The sequence below is a fragment of the Barbus barbus genome (assembly GCF_936440315.1).
Source record: "Barbus barbus genome assembly, chromosome: 18".
In the NCBI taxonomy this organism is placed as follows: domain Eukaryota; kingdom Metazoa; phylum Chordata; class Actinopteri; order Cypriniformes; family Cyprinidae; genus Barbus; species Barbus barbus.
Window position 1 is genome coordinate 30,000,396 of NC_136746.1, and position 18,463 is coordinate 30,018,858.

General features: G+C 35.0%; 1 protein-coding gene across 1 annotated transcript in view; it reads right to left on the reverse strand.

Moving 5' to 3' along the window:
- Positions 1 to 17,736, reverse strand: part of adgra1b (adhesion G protein-coupled receptor A1b) — a 145,866-nt gene extending 128,130 nt beyond the window's left edge. The window contains exon 1 of the mRNA XM_079440034.1: positions 17,163 to 17,736. Within this exon, the coding sequence (XP_079296160.1) occupies positions 17,163 to 17,371 (209 nt within the window). The 5' untranslated portion in view covers positions 17,372 to 17,736. The remainder of the gene's footprint in view (positions 1 to 17,162) is intronic.
- Positions 17,737 to 18,463: the final 727 nt, after the last annotated feature.

The following is an 18,463-nucleotide window of genomic DNA, read 5'->3' on the forward strand; positions in this document are numbered from 1 at the left end:
GTAGCATATTTCATTAACTATAAAAATCTGAATAATTCATATTAGTAATGTTATATAATATTTTTAAATATTTGATTTCTTTTTTTCTGTTATTTTAATTGGCTTCAGATTTCAAATGCATGCATATACTGACCTATTGGTTAATCAATAAATTAACATATTACTAATTAAAACACTTCCTGAAGCACTGAAATTAGTCTAGAAAAATGTGGTCACGTGAGAAGAATGTCATGACTTGCACTAAACATTTACAGAAGAGGACTTGTTAAAATATCATTTTTGTAGAGAGTGTGAAAGCTGTTGTGACAATGAGACATCTGAAATGTAATATTTTTAACAGAACCATTTATAATGTTATTGAGACTCCATCTGCTGCAGATTTGAGCACATTATTGTGACATTGCTCTGTGTCTGAGTGCATGTACTGCAGATGTAACAGTGAGTTCAGTGTGTGTGTGTGTGTGTGTGTGTGTGTGTGTGTGTGTGTTGTGTGTCACAAGGTCACTCGCCCCCACACGCCTGTTTCAGGCCTCTGTCTAACATCCAGGAAATGGCAGGCAAAACATAATTGTACATTATGTAAACAGTGCATGCCGAAACTCCAGCGACCTTCCAACTTTCTATTTACAATATCAATTATGTTCTTCAAGGATAAGCAGAGAGAGAGAAAGAGGGACAAATTAAATATTGTCTTTCTCGGACCGCCGGAGCAAATGGTCTGTGACATTGAGTGTGATTTAATCCAGCAGCTAAAGGTTATGAGTCCATACACACAAACACACACACTCAAAAACATGCATTAAAAGCACAGTGTGAGATACTGCATCTTGTAATGCAATGCATTTGCCTAGCATTTCCCCATTGATGAATGAACCTGCAATTAAACTGTTAGATTTTAAAGAGCCCTGTATTGATTCCTTATCTTGACCGTATTCAAATATTTGGACAAAACTAAATATGCAAAAACAACTGATTGCATTCTGGTGCTTTAAGCAATGATAACATTTATTATAATGCATACTGTTTTACATGCTGATATTATTGACATACTGTAACTGTGGGAGCTTGTTTCCACCACGGGATACAAATAAAAATAACTACAACTTCTTTCATCTTTAAAGTAAAGTAAAGTCGTGACGTATTGTCAAGTATGGTGACCCATACTCGAAATTGGTGCTCTGCGTTTAACCCATCCAAGTGCACACACACAGCAGTGAGTAGTGAACAAATACACACACACACACACACACACACACACACACACACACACACACACACACACACACACACACACACACACACACACCCGGAGCAGTGGGCAGTCATGCTGCGGCGCCCGGGGAGCAGTTGGGGGTTCGGTGCCTTGCTCAAGGGCACCTCAGTCGTGGTATTGAGGGTGGAGAGAGCGCTGTACATTCACTCCCCCCACCTACAATCCCTGCCGGCCCGAGACTCGAACCCGCAACCTTTCGATTACGAGTCCGACTCTCTAACCATTAGGCCACGACTTCCCCACAATTTATCTCACAATTCTGCATTTTTTCCCTCATAATTCTGAGAAAAAGTTGGTATTGTAAGATATAAACTCAGAATTATGATATAAATTAAGAGTTGAGAAATACAAAGTTTGAATTGTAAGAGAAAAAGTCGCAGTTACCTTTTTAAATGTTTTTATTGAGTGCTGGAAACAAACGTCGATACAAAACAACATGTCTACCTGTAAAGCTGCTTTGAAACGATGCATATCGTGAAAAGCACTTTGCAAACAGATTTGTCTGTTTCTAATTAATCTGTAGGCAGTCAACTCTGTTTAAAATTCAATTAGCAATGAACTAGTATTTAATTGTGAAGGCAGCGAGTGATGCTTTGGCATTATTCACACACAGCATTACCTCGACGCTCGCTCCGGCGATCTGAAGCCGTCCTGCGCCGGTCTATTATTACAAGAGCGACAGAATAAAAATACGCTGAATTACGGCGGTCCGCAGGCACCAATCACAGATCACCATCTCAACTATTACAAACATCCCGATGATTTCCAACCTCCACGGCTGAAACGCTGCGGCCCCAGTGTTTTTCTATAATATCAGGTTACTAGGAACAGCTAACCAAAATAACATATTTCATATCGACTAACATTGACCTTGGACACGAAGCAGATTTAGCTGTGGAGCGCAAGCTTGTGTTAGGAGAGTCCTGAAGGAGCACACCACAATTACAGCAAACCCGGTCTGAAACCAACAGCAGCGTGAATAAATGCAGAAACAAAGAGCCACAGAGCTTCAGACATGGACTCCAGCAGGACCGGGACTTTCTCTGAGAAGCTCTAAAGTACCGTATAAACATCATGCTACAGGGTAAACATTCACAGTAATACTACGGTACACACCACATTAGCAGTGTATTCCAGCACAAAAACAAACACACCACCCCCAGCAGGGTTAGTGCTGCTCCACACAGATTCAGTCAGGATTTTCTATAAGATCTGTCGAGTTATATACAACGATAAAATCACCTAAGAACAAGTTTCTTATTTGTAATGAGACCAACAACCTCCTGGAACCTTACATGCAATATATATATATATAGAAAAATATAGAGTATGAAATTAGGGTGGGGGGGGGGTAAAACTAACCAAAGCATAATCATCTAAAACATTAGTTTTTAGCAAGTTATTTTAGTATTTTCATTATTTAAATAATATATGATATTTAATCATATAAATATTAATTGATAATGAGAAAATAAAATAAATAAACATTAGATGGCTATAATAATTTTTAAATAAACTTTCACCCCTTAATTTTATACTCTAGCTATACATATAGTGCCCTCCAAAAGTATTGGAGCAGTAAAGACAAAATTGTTCTGTTGGCTGTGGAGTCAAGACATTTGCAAATATGATTAAAAGATGAATACGAGACAAAACTACAGAATGTCACATTTTATTATTGGGTGATTCAACATATAGATGTTTTACCGGCTTCAGCACTTTTTATAGTTTCATCCCTCTATCTGATGTGAGCATAAGTATTGGAGCAGTTCACTATGGACACTATGGACACTTTACACTATGTGCACTATGGACACTTTACACTATGTGCACTTTACACTATGTGCACTTTACACTATGTGCACTATGGACACTTTACACTATGTGCACTTTACACTATGTGCACTATGGATACTTTACACTATGTGCACTATGGACACTTTACACTATGTGCACTTTACACTATATGCACTATGGACACTTTACACAATGTGCACTATGGACACTTTACACTATGTGCACTATGGACACTTTACACTATGTGCAATTACACTATGTGCACTATGGACACTTTACACTATGTGCACTATGGACACTTTACACTATGGACACTAGACACTTTACACACACTGCTGCGTGTACACAATCCCACAAAAGACTCAGCAATATATGTATGTTTACATGCTCATTCACTACAAATCATCCTGCACTGTCCCCCAACCAGCTGCTGACTCAAATGTCTCTCTTTGCACCTGTACAGTATTTGTGAAGCATTTGTATAGTTTGTATTTTTTATCCTCTATTTGTTTAGTTTGTATAGGGTAAATACTTATATATAGTATACTTATAGTTAAATCTGTCAGTAGGTTAGTTGTGTATAGGTTTATAGTGTTTTTTACTTCATTGTTGTATGTCTGTATTTATGTAGCACCGTGGTCCTGCGAGGCACGACATTTCGTTCCACTGTATGTCCCCACATGTAGCAGAATGACAATAAAGCTCAACTTGAACTTGACTTGCCTCTCAGGTCTTTCTAAGTGATCAGCTGTGTCCTGTTGCATTAATTCATCAGATATTAAAAGCAGGGAATGTGTCGTATCAGTTATAGCCATTACTTCTGTATTCTGAATCTTGCATTCGATGATGACACACACAAACCAGGATGAAGATGGGGGAGCTGACTTTGAGAGAAAAGCAAGCAATTTGGATGCTAAAAGAAAAGAGGAAGTCAATTAGAGCTCTAGCAAAAACAAAGGGCATGGAGAAATCAAGAGTTTGGAAACCACCAGCGACACCAGCAACCAACAACTACCTGATCGGCTGAGAAAACAACAGTAGCTGATGACAGACAAATCATAAAAGCTGTGAAAATGAATCCTAAAAGACGTGTCTGTAAAATCACCAACAACTTCCAGAAAGCTGGGGTGATGCTCTGACAATCTACTGTCCTCAGGAGACTTTGACACAGAATTACAGATGCTACACAGCAAGATGCAGACCTCTGACCAGCACCAAAAATAGAAAGACAAGATTAGAGTTTGCAAAAAAGCACAAAGGTGAGCCAGAAGAGTTTTGGAACTGTGTTTATGGACCGATGAGACAAAGATGAACCTTTATCTAAGTGATGGGAAAGCAAAAATGTGGAGAAAAAAGGGAACTGCAATGATCCCAACCATACAGCCTCATCTGTAAAGCATGGTGGAGGTGGTGTCATGGCATGGGCATGCATGCTGTCTCTGGAACAGGCCCTCTCAACTTTACTGATGACTTAATGTATGATGACAGTAGCAGAATGAATCTGGAAGGGGACAAAACCATCTTGCCTACCAATATTCAAGAAAATGCCACCAGATTCATTGGGAAGTGCTTCATATTGCATCAGGACAATGACCCAAAACACCCTGCCAGTTCAGTCAAGGAGTTTATAAGAGCAAAGAAATGGAAAGTCTTAGATTGCCCAAGTCAATCTCCAGATTTAAATCTGATTGAACATGAATTTCAGCAGCTGGAGAGGAGAGTAAAGGCAGAAACTCCCCAAAACAAGCAACAATTGGAGTTGGCTGCATTAAAGGCTGGGAAAAGTATTTCAAAGGATGAGAGCAAGAGTCTGGTGATGTCTATGGGTCACAGACTCACTGCTGTGATTGTGTGCAAGGGATCTGCAACTAAATAATAGCTTTTAATCTTTTATATCTGCCTTATGTTCAACTGTCCCAATACTTATGCTCACATCAATGAGTGGGATGAACTCTAAAAGTGCTGTTCTTTTTATTTGGTAAAACATGTATGTGTTGAAACGGCTAATAATAAAATGTTACATTCTGTAGTTTTGTCTCATATTCATCTTTTAATCATATTTGCAAATGTCTTGACTCCACAGCCAACAGAGCAATTTTGTCTTTACTGTTTCAGTACTTATGGAGGGCACTGTATATATAAATATAAGGATTGTGGTTGGTAAGATTTTTAATGTTTTTTAAAGACATCTCTTATGCTCAAAGCTGCATTTATTTGATACTACAGAAAAAAAACAGTGATATTGTGAAATATCATTACTATTTAATACAGCTGTTTTCTGTGTGAATATATGGTAAAATATAATTTATTTCTGTGATCTGCAGCTGTATTTCCAGCATCATTACTCCAGTCTTCAGTGTCACATGATCTTCAGAAATCATTATAATATACTGATTTACTGCTCAACAAACATTTCTGATTATTATCAATGTTGAACACAGTTGTGCTGCACAATATTTTTGTGGAAACCGTGATTCATTTTATTTTTCAGGATTCACAGATGAATAGAAAGTTCAAAAGAACAGCATTTATTTGAAATAATTAAATTATATATATATATATATATGTGTGTGTGTGTGTGTGTGTGTGTGTGTGCGCACTACATGATATAATTTTAGATATAAAATATTATGCATTTAGCAGAGTAAGAACACTTAATTTGACAATGCATTAAATGTGTTAAAATTTGTACACATTGCTATTTAGCAAATTGCTCATTCTGTCAATTCACATTCTACTTCAGCTTCCTCAGTTCAGTGAAAGATGTGAGGTGAGGCATTTAAAAGAGTAAAATCTCAAACACCCGACCTGTAAATTACAATCAGCCCTAATGATATGGGTGTGTTTGTAGCATTAGCTGATTTGCATAATTCCATCAATGAATCTGGTGCTAAAACACCACCGATGCAAATAAACGCCGCTGCTTCATTCGGAGCGAATCCCTGGCTGTTTATTTCACAGATGAAGCGGGTCGCTGCTACACGATCATCTATATCCATCTAAACCAGTGTGAAAACACAGCTAAAGCTCTCAGCACGCTCTCAGCTCCACGGCCCTTCAGGGGCCCCGTTAACACACGTTCACCAGATCAGACAGAAGCGGTTTTATGATATTTAGGAAAGCTGGAAGGCTTTAAATAACCCCGGCGTTCAGCGGCCGATGAGAGGGAGGCAGAGGCGACGCACCGCTAATGTATTCTTGGCAGACGCACTGTTTTCCTTTCTTAACATTTTTAGGCAGTCGACACTCCAGACGCACTCAGACACATTCTTGGGTTTTCTGCACAGACACATTCATTAGTGCATCAGAGTACAATTCATTTACTGCTCCGTCTGAGGCATCACGAGCAAAACCTCTACGTGACGGACCACAAACGCTGAGATAAAACAATCAACAACAGAGGCAAGATGATAAAAGAAAAACATGATGCATTTCCAAAGGAGCAGTTCACTCACAGGTCGTTCCAAACTCTGCCAATCTTGTTACACAGTCATTTTTAACTAGAAAAGCAACGTTCAAAGGTCTTGAAATTTTACCATTATTTTATTTTGCACAACAACCAGAAGGAAATGCTGCTGATTAAAATAGCCATTAAAAATGGGGTCAGTAAGATTTTTTATTTTTATTTTGGAAGAAATTAGTATTTTTATTCAGCAATGATGCATTAAATTGATCAAAGGTGATTCTTATTAAGTATTTTTGTCTTGTTTTCCAGTAAAAATATCTAAACATTCCTAAATAAACTTGTTTTCTGAAAAAACAAACAAATAAATGAAGTGTTTTTTTTAGGGCCGGGACTCGATTAAAAAAATTAATCTAATTAATTAGAGGCTTTGTAATTAATTAATCGAAATTAATCGCATTTTAATCGCATATAAATATTTGACCTGAGAACAGTGAGAAGTAAGTTTTTTTTTATATGGATTTTTACATTTCCCATCCCGTCCATGTTCACTGCGGTTTGTTTTTGGCTGTTTCTCAATATGCGTTCTTCAGCTATTTTTTTTTTTTTTTTTTTTTTGGATTCTTGCTGAATTTTTCTCTGGGTTTTTTTTATTTTTTTTATTATGAAAATCAAAAAATGTACAAGCAAAATAGGCTTTAACTGAACAAACTTAAGACATAGAAAAAAATCACAATTTCAGATACAAGGCAGACACAACTAAGTTATTTACATTGTACATCATTAACATCAATAATTAAATATGATTTAGAAATAAACTAAATAAATAAATAAAACAAATAAATAAAAAGAAAATACAGAAGGGGTTACAATTAGGGCCGGGACTCGATTAAAAAAATTAATCTAATTAATTAGAGGCTTTGTAATTAATTAATCGAAATTAATCGCATTTTAAATCGCATATAAATATTTGACCTGAGAACAGTGAGAAGTAAGTTTTTTTTATATGGATTTTTAAATTTCCCATCCACAGGGCCAACCAAAGCGGTCTCATCAGCTTCTTTGTCCATGTTCACTGTGGTTTGTTTTTGGCTGTTTCTCAATATGCGTTCTTCAGCGATCTTGCGTCCTTGTGTTCTCGTTAACCGTCGAAGTTCAGTTCCAATTCTCAAGAACGCAAGTACAGAGGATGCATGAAAGTGCCCGGATATGTTCTTGAAACTGAGGATGCATCGAGTGCAGACTTGAGAGAATCGAGCCGTTAGAAATCCCAGAAAACGCTGTGGGCGGCCGGTGTACGGAAGCCTGTAAGCTTTAAAGTCGCTCTCACAAATACTTAACGGCTCTTCAAGTTGAAAGTAAACATTTATCGTTTTGTTTTGGTTAATTTTAATAAAGTTATAAGACCCGGAGAAAGTCTGCATTTTTATTGGCATATTAAAATGAATCTTAACAGTAAAACATATAACGCTGTAAAATAAAACAATACAATTATATGAAAGTAATATCTATAATAGTATGAAATGTTTTAATAAGTTATGATATGACATTTTGTAATATTTATTGTTCATTGGCCGTTTCTTATGCTGAGACTATGCGGTCAGTTAAGCAGGAACGCAGTAAGTTACATCTCAGTTCTCATAAGTGTGCGTTCTGTGTTCTCGCGTCCTTCCGAGTTCGTTCTTCCAAGGAAGCCTGCCAAGACTAGGGCTGGGTATCGATATCGATACCGATACCTTGAGTTCGATACCGGTTCCTGAACGGTACTTTTTTCGATACCAGTTTTATAAAATCAGTTTTAATAAGATTACATTATCTCAAAAAACTATTTTTTTTAGCTTGTTGATATTTATACAGACTCAAAGTCTCATCTCCTGAGCCACTGCACAAAGGAACAAAATATATCCAACACAATAAATAAATAAATAATTTTAATAAAGTTCAAATTGTTTTCAGTTTACACATCTGTTAGGCTACGTTTACATTAGTGTGTGTTCATTTTAAAACACATAGCTCAGACAGAATCATCATTTCTAGGTTGTTAAAGACTTCAAGAAATGTAAAACCTTCATCCACTTTCATAAGTGGGTGTTTTATTTTCTTTCACCATATGTTTTATTGTTATTAAATTCTGGTGTAGTATGTCTAATTATTTGAATGCATAAAAACAACTTAGTTTATTTAAATTTATTCTTAAAATAGCCTTATGAAATGTTTTATTTTTCCTCAGAAATTCTGTGTTCTGTATCTGGTTTTCAAATGAAGACATAAAACATTAATTTAATTTCTCTTTAAATTATTGAAAATCAAAGTTTATTTATTTTGGCAAACAAAGGGAGGTTACTATTAAAATTAAAACATGGAATAACTGTTGTGTGATCATTACTAAAAAAAAAAAAAAGTTTTAATAATTTTAATAGTAGCCTAGTAGTAGCAGTATGTACTGTCTGCTGAACAATATTAATACCGTTAATATTAAAACCGAACTTTTATTTTGACGGGTTGCCTGGAATACCTTTACAGTTCTGTGTGTATATGAGATGAGTTAGTTTTACTCGAATCAAACGGTAAAATGCTCATGAAGTGACTTTCAGAGCAGGTCTGGAGATGTTGTTCATGTCCTCATTTAGTGAGACGGCAGACGCTGAAATGACCGCGAACGTCACTCGAGCTTCAGTCTGTGTATAATAAACAAACCGCGCGATTTAAAGAGCTGACTGCTCCGTGCGCTTTCGAAACGCTCTCGCGGAGGTCAAACACTGATCAATCTGCACGTTGCCGTTTCTAGTCAAACACAGCTAGTGATGCAGGCTTATTGGCTCACTGATGTGATGAGATTAACCCCTTAGGTATCGAAATTTGGTACCGAACGACAAGACGTTTTTCGATACTCGGTGGTATCGAGGCAATTCGGTCGGTGCCTAAAAAGTATCGAACTCGATACCCAGCCCTAGCCAAGACCGGTCTCCACGAATGCAAGTCCGTTCTGACGCTAGTTGGTGCTCCAGTATAATCGGTCCGCCGAAACTCATCCAGTGAGAAACGTTCCGCGGTGCAAAAATAAGTGCGATTAAAATGCGTTAAAAAAAATGAACGCGTTATTTTTGTGTAATTAATTAATCTAAATTAACGTGTTAAAGTCCCGGCCCTAGTTACAATATATTATGAGTCACTAAATTGGTTGAAAAAATTAGCTAATGTAATAGCTTTATTACTTTCAAGTGTATGTAGAGAAGAAGCAATAATTCTAAGCTCATTTATGAAATGAGGTATGCGTTCTTCAGCGATCTTGCGTCCTTGTGTTCTCGTTCTACGTCATCATTAACCGTCGAAGTTCAGTTCCAATTCTCAAGAACGCAAGCATAGATATATATAGAATGACAACGCAAGTACAGAGGATGCATGAAAGTGCCCGGATATGTTCTTGAAACTGAGGATGCATCGAGTGCAGACTTGAGAGAATCGAGCCGTTAGAAATCCCAGAAAACGCTGTGGGTGGCCGGTGTACGGAAACCTGTAAGCTTTAAAGTCGCTCTCACAAATACTTAACGGCTCTTCAAGTTGAAAGTAAACATTTATCGTTTTGTTTTGGTTAATTTTAATAAAGTTATAAGACCCGGAGAAAGTCTGCATTTTTATTGGCATATTAAAATGAATCTGAACAGTAAAACATATAACGCTGTAAAATAAAACAATACAATTATATGAAAGTAATATCTATAATAGTATGAAATGTTTTAATAAGTTATGACATTTTGTAATATTTATTGTTCATTGGCCGTTTCTTATGCTGAGACTATGCGGTCATTTAAGCAGGACATCTCAGTTCTCATAAGTGTGCGTTCTGTGTTCTCGCGTCCTTCCGAGTTCGTTCTTCCAAGGAAGCCTGGCAAGACCGGTCTCCACGAGAACGCAAGTCCGTTCTTTGCGTTCTTGGAATTCTGAACGCTAGTTGGTGCTCCAGTATAATCGGTCGGCCGAAACTCATCCAGTGAGAAACGTTCCGTGGTGCAAAAATAAGTGCGATTAAAATGCGTTAAAAAAAATTAACGCGTTATTTTTGTGTAATTAATTAATCTAAATTAACGCGATAAAGTCCCGGCCCTAGTTTTTTTGCTTAAAAGCAAAAGCAAATATCTGCCAATGGATGGAGTCAGAAAAATTCACTAAATTCAAAGGGAAACCCAGTTTATTTTTCTGACCCCTCTGGCAGATATTCATTTTGATGCATTTCTCAGGAAACAAGACTTAATATCTTATGTCATTTTGCCTTCTCCAGTAAATGTATTTTGATTTAATAATGTTTAAACATTTGTATTGGAAAACTAAAAATATTTAATAAAACTTTTTTGTACAGTGTATAATGTTACAAATATTTATTTTTCAAATAAATGCTGTTCTTTCCAACTTTCTATTCATCTGCGAATCCTGAAAAATAAAACTATAAATGTCCAATTTTTAAATTAATGACGCTGAAAATTCAGCTTTGATCACAGAAATAAAAAATAAAAATATATTTTATTCATTTATTTTTTTTAAACATTCTTACCAACCCTAAACTTTTGTATGTGCACTAAATGTTTAGATTTCCTAAAAATTTTGGGAACAACATGATGGTGATTAAATGATGAACTTTATACTGTATTACACTCAGATTTCATCAACAAAACTGTGTCATCATCTAATGAAAGGAAATCTGCAGTGATTTCTGTGAAACCAGAGGAAACTCACCACACACTAACATAACCGATCTCGTGCTTCTTAATATCAGAGCTCATGCAAAACTCAGTGTGTTTTCTCACTGTCTCAGGCTGAAGTACAGTATGAGATCACACGGTTATCTCCAGCTGTTACTCTGCTGCCCTGCAGGTCTTCAGACTGTCATCACACATTAATGATGACAGACATCTCAGCGTGTTGGACAGACGTCCTTCAGTGACTCTCTCCAAAAACTACACCCAGAACATCAAGAGAGCGGATGTGAAATATTGATGAAGAAGCAGCACTGAGTTCAGTGAGAGACCGGACTCTGATGGAGTAATGCTCACAAACCCACTGAACAGCAGAGAGACATCGCTGCCGTTTACCTTACTGTACTTCAGAGTTCACTTTAACATTTAGAGGAAGCCCTTGCATTTCTTATGTCAAACTGATGTTTATTACTAAAATGTTCATGCTGTTCTTTTCAATACAAAAAAACCCACTAACATCATCATAACTTACTTCTAAAGTCTTATGAAATCATATTTTATTTTATTGTCAGGTGTTGAAAAATGTAAACTTAGTTCTTAAGTCTTTAAGAAAAATAAATAAATAATTTGGAATAATAAACCTTTTTAAAATGTTTTTGAAAAGTATCTTCTGCTCACCAAGGCTGCATTTATTTAATAAAAAACACAGTAAAAATGTGAACTATTATTACAATTTGAAATAGCTGTTTTCTGTTAAACTGTATTTTTTTTTCTGTGATCAAAGCTGAATTTTCAGCATCTGATCCTTCAGAAATCATTCTAATATGCTGATTTGCAGTTCAATTATTATTAATTATTATTGGTTAATTATTAATGGCAATGTATCACAGTTTCCACAAAAAGATAAGGGAGGACAACTGTTTACAACATTGATAAAAATCATAAATGTTACATTTTTCAATATATTCACATAAAAATCGCTATTCTAAATTATGATAATATTTCAAAATTTTTACTGAAATTTTAAAAACAAATAAATGCCGCCTACATGAGCTGAAGAGACTTTTCAAAAACATTAAAAAAGAAAAAAATAATTACTGCAAACTTTTGACCAGCAGTGTATATTTAAAGGGAAACAAGAGAAAAATAATTAAGAAAATATTTTCTGATATATTTTGGTCTAATATTAAGAGAAAACAAACTTGACAGATCAGTTTGTCTTTTGTGTGACTGATATCAGACTGAAATCAGTCCTTGATTCATATATCTGAGAATTCAAGACGTCATTTAGTCTCAAGAGACTCCTGGCTATGAGAAATGACTCATTGAATCAACTTTTGTCACAAAAACATTTGAAAATAGTGATGATTTCAAACTTTTGACTGTTAGTGTAATTTGACATCAAGGTGGAGTTAAAATTAGGGTTAGTCTTAAATTATAAAAAAAAAAAAAAAAAAAAATCAAGTAATAAGTGAATAGAACATTATTTGCCAGCACCTGACCAATTAATGCCAATATAAAAGAGTCTGCTACATTATTAAATGTATTTGTAAAATAAAAAAGTCACTTTTGGTGGCTATTTCACCTGGAAACTGCAGTAAAGCAAACCTAATGTTTTTAATGTTTGCAAAAATGCATGCAGAGTTATGTCAAAAGAACCATATACGTTTGAAATCAATTTAGAAATACAGAAAAACCTACAACCCTAAAGACAAAATAAAGAGAGACATCCTAAATCGATTCACATAAGAGGTTTCTTTTTTCTAACGAATGAATTAAACGAGTATCTGCTCCGTCAGAGCGAAGCATCTGATGCTCGAGATGTTTAACGGCAGAATGATAACCAGGGACTCCTCTAAACACGTCTGAGGAGGCGTATGTGAGCTCCTGCACGTTTATTTATCCTCCAGACGAGGGAAGTCAGCGCAGAATCACGAATGTCACGCTTCCTAGAGCAGGAAAAAGACTTCCTGAGCAAAACAAGCCACGGATCAACAGCAGCTGATGGAGGACTTCTGTAGGTTCACATCGCTCAACTAAAACACAACTGGAGCTTTCTGTACGATTATTTGCAGATATTTGGATTATTTCTTGTTCAATTTTAAGCTCGGTCACATGACTCCAACATCACCAGCATTAGGCTTCAGAAACTCTTTCAGTCTTTATCTAAAAACATTTTGCATGAAAGTTTGAGTTAAAATAGTTTGATTATAAACACACTGAGGCTGTTAGAAGATGAGCTTATCCGTTTAATGTAATGTCCAGACAACATGTAAATATTACTGATGTATTTCATGTCATTGGATACATTAATATACAGAAACTTCACAGCAACCTGACAAAATAAAAGTTTGGTTTTACTTCAAATTGTGACAGAATAAAATACATTTTACATTTTAAATAAAATAATTATAAAGAATATAAATAAATAGGATGATCAATTTTAATAAAATGATTAAAATGTTATTTTTAATGAACAATCACTCTATTATTCTTCCATGTTTTAATTTTAACAGTAAATCTCTTTTGTGCAGCACTTTGCCAAAAAAAAATGAAAGGATTTGTTTAATTTTCAGCTGATTAAAAGATTAATTAAATTAACGCTTTGCCTTCATTTGATTGCTATAAATTAACATACACAGAGAATTATTGTAAAAAAAATTAAGTTGTTTTTATTAATAAAATTAATTAGACATGCTTTCTGATTATTAACATTTTATTTAACCAACAAAAAAAATATAATCTAGAAAAATTTAAATGGAAAACACAGAATTTGTTAAAATAAAATAAAAAATAAAAAAAAGATTGTACTTTATTGGGCACTAAACATTTTTTGGTTAAACTTTTAATAAATTGTCGTTAAATTGTATAAGTTTCATGATTTCAGTTAATTAGACATGCTTTTGGATTATTAAAAAAAAACTATAAAAAAAAAGTTAAATTAACAGAAAAATTAATTTGGAATAAATAAATAAAAATTAATAAAAATAAAAAAAATGAAAACATTTTATAAGGCCCTATTTAACAAAAAAAAAAAAAAAAAAAAAAAAAACATTTAAAAAAAAAATTAAAAAACATTTTATAAGGCCCTATTTAACAAACAAAAAAATTAAAAAACATTTAAAAAAAAATTTAAAAACATTTTATAAGGCCCTATTTAATAAAAAAAATTTAAAAACATTTAAAAAAAAATTTAAAAACATTTTATAAGGCCCTATTTAATAAAAAAAATTTAAAAACATTTTATAAGGCCCTATTTAACAAACAAAAAAATTAAAAAACATTTTATAAGGCCCTATTTAATAAAAAAAATTTAAAAACATTTTATAAGGCCCTATTTAACAAACAAAAAAAAATTAAAAAGCCACTGATGTCAGGACAATGCAGCTGGAAATATTAAAATACAATTCATTTCCACAGTTTTGGTCTAAAAAATACATAATCTCTGCTGCACTCTATGATGAGCAGAATTATAGAGCAGTGATGAAACTCTGACTGGACAATAAAGGAGGTCTGGGAAAGATGCAGTGATCGAAACATGTGACACATTAAATCTCTCTAATATTTGAGCTTCTTCTTTGTCTAGACTCCAGTTCCTCTCGCTCTGGAGACTCGTGAGGTGCATTATGGGACGCTTTTAAACACTACTGAGAAGCGTGAGAAGCACTTGACTGTGCTTTTCCTTACATTTGTGCATTTAGCAGACGCTTTTATCCAAAAGAGGTACAAAACAACTGGTGAAAGAGCCAACATTAGTCATAACACACAATGCTAGGTTTATTAGACAACTAGAGAAGAACCAGCACTACCTTCACTATCTGCTACAACTCAGTCCACAAAGCTCTTTTCAAGCATTTAAGCACAAGCCTTCAGGAGAAAATCAAACCGATCAGGAGAAAGAAATTAAATGTCCAAACTTTGGACTTGTAGCGTAATTTCTCCCTCGTGGCCCATGAAAGATGCTTTAATGGACTCCGAGGCTGAACATCACTTTACGGTTTTTGGCTCGAGCATTTGAGAACTAAACAACAGTTATCTGAAAAAACTCTACAAGAGCTGTAAAAACACAAAAGCACTGAGAACATCCTGAAAACTTCACTCCAGAAACATGTTTCAGTGTTTACAGACGCAAAGCATTTCATTCCTCAGTACAGCAGACAGCTTTCCAATCAGCAAACCACTATAATTAATTAAAACAAGACTCGTATGTGTTTAAGTAATGCATAATACAAGCCCTCGCTGCAAACACAGGTACACCGAAGAACAACAGTCTGTGCAATTACAAATGCATTAGCACTGGATTCCCCATAAATCACAATTAGTCTCCTCACTACACACTTCTTCAGTGCCTTCGGTTCTGCTAAGAACCTTCTTCTTCAAGATCATGCAAATAAAGGTTGGTTCCATAAAGAACCTTTAACATCCATGGAATCTTTAGGTTCTTGGTGTTTCTTTACAGGTTCCTAAGATCTGTGTTTTTTTTTTTTTGGGGGGGGGGGGGGGGGGGGGGGTAAAAAAAGGAAATAGCATTTTTTTTTTCTCACAATTGCAAGTTCATATCTCACAATTTGGACTATTTGGCGTTTATAACTCACAATTCTGAGAAGAAAAAAAGGTCTGAATTTTGAGAATAAAAGTCTGAATGGAGAGATGAAAAGTTACAGCTACCTTATTCTGTTCAAAAGGTTGGGGTCAGTGAGATTTTTTTTCTTATGCTCATCAAAGCTGCATTTATTTGATCAAAAATAGAGAAAATAAATAAATAAATAATAATAATAATAATAATTAAAAAAAAAAAAAAAAAAAAAAAAAAAAACTTTTATTCAGCAAGAATGTGTTAAATTGTTATATATATATATATATATATATATATATATATATATATATATATATATATAGTAAAGACTTATATTGTTAGAAAGGAATTCTATTTTTTTTAAATGCGGTTTTTATTTTTACTTTTTATTAATCAAAGAATCCTGAAAAAGTATCACAGCTTCAATAAATAAATAAATAAAATTAAGCAGCACAACCGTTTCCGACATTGATAATTAGCATATTTCTGAAGATCTTGTGACACTGAAGACTGGAGTAATGATGCTGAAAATACAGCTTTGATCACAGAAATAAACTATATTCTAAAGTATATCAAAATAGAAAGCCATTATTTTAAATTGTAATAATATTTCACAATATTACTGTATTTTTGATCAAATAAATGCAGCGTTGAAGAGCATAAGAGACTTCAAATTAAACATTGTACTGATCCCAAACTTTTGAACAGCATGTCTCTGGGCGGAAACAAGCTTTTATAAGTGTTTCTCTGACGGTAAAACTCTGTTTGGGTTTAATTGTGACATTATTTATTATCTTTAAGGCTGCACTATTCCAGTACTGCAGCGTTTCTTGCATGACTTTATTCCTTGGATTAATCACTCCTGCTCTCTCACTGCGGATAAAAGCTTTTCCTGAAGGAGTAAATGGAAAAGTAAAAATAAATCTGCAGTATGCAAGTGATTCGTCTCTGATTTGTGCTCTGAAAGATACTGAATACTGATGAGCAGAATAACATGACGGGGCAAAAAATGATCATCCATCACAAACCACTCAGAAAACTCCTGACAATAAAATATCATCAGCAATAATGGTGCTCACTTTATTTTATGCGTCTATGTTGCATAAAGACACATATACAGTTCTAAAATTAATTATAAAAATAATAAAATATTACAATAAAATTTTAAATAAAAATAATTTAAAAAAAATCACAAGTCACAAAACGCAATTTCTAGTCGATTTAATATTGTAAAGTTGAGACTAACTAGAACTTTTAATGAGTTTAATCCATGACTTTTCTATGAAGATTTGACTGAATTTAATCATTTTCATGACTTCTCTAGGCTTTAAATGTTAAAATCCCCTGCCATTGATAATAAGAGCATGAAATAAAATATTAACCACATATTTAATAAAGTCACTAAAGTAAAGAGTTACTCACAGCGACACCGTCGTGTTGGGTAAAGAGCTGGGCTGCATGGTTTCCGTCAGGTCCGCATCATCACACACCACCTTCACGCGCACGCTCTGCCTGGTAAACTCCTTTGATCTCTCCGCGGTGCAGTGACAGCTGTCAATCATCAGCTCAGGACAGTATCTGCTGCCGCGCGCTACCGCGAGCGCCGCGCACAGCGCGAGCAGCACTTTCATCGCGATCTGCTCTGTCACGTTACTTCCAGCCAATCTGGGATCAAATCATGGATCATCTCAGGGAAGATCAAACACAGAGGATCCCTAATGATCAGAATCGCACCTGGAGAGGATGAAGATGAAGATGATGCGTACAAACAAAACACACTATTCCCAATTCAAAGCCAGTCCTGCATTATACGCCACTTTAGATTAGGTTTGCATCCTCACTGCAAGCGCTTCTCTTTATCCTTAGTGTCCAAAAGTGAGGAAAACTTGACGCAGTTTGCGTGCTCGTGCAAGTGCGCACTGCTGTCAACAGGTTGCTGGATCAAGTAACTTCTAGCGATGCGCGTCAAGTCTCACGCGTTCCTCCGCCCGGCGTCGCGTCCTATTACGCTGAAGGACTGCCTTATGAATAACAATGACGCACCGTGACGTCTCTCAATAGAGCGACCTGATTGGCTGACAGCGGACGCTGGTGGGCGGGAGCTAGTCAGCTGGCCAATTATTGAAGCTATGGCTGATTCATGAATATTAATTACGCTGAACGCTCCAGAAAAACTTCTAGTAAACGTCAGCACACCGTCATTAATATTCATAATCCATTTCTTCGCCATAGTAGGATTTAAAACTGTCCCTCCTGGCGAATAAACTTTTCATTGGCTCAAAACTCCACATGACATGATTATTTATCCTAAAGAGGCCTGGAGATGTCAAATTTCACACTATTTAATCATACATAAGTTATATGATTTATATTAGCAAAAGTCTACATCTATGGATTTAGAAAAAAAAAATATTTTTATGATTAAAAAACATCTATATATTAACATAACATAAGCACCTCAGCAAATTCTTGTTGGGTTTTGTTCCTCATACCCTCAAAGCTATCCAATATTTAAGATGCTCTTTTCTCAGATGATGGAATTTAAATGCACTGTTTTCCTGTAAAGAAAGAAACAATAATAAGAGGTTTTCTTCTATATAATTGTCTCTTTCTGTTACTAGGTTACTGTCTGAAAAAGCCAGGCTGAGATGGACGTCAACTAGTTGCTTTGGTCTTCAAAGACAAAAGAGCAGAGCCATCTTGAAAGGGCAATTAAATGTTTT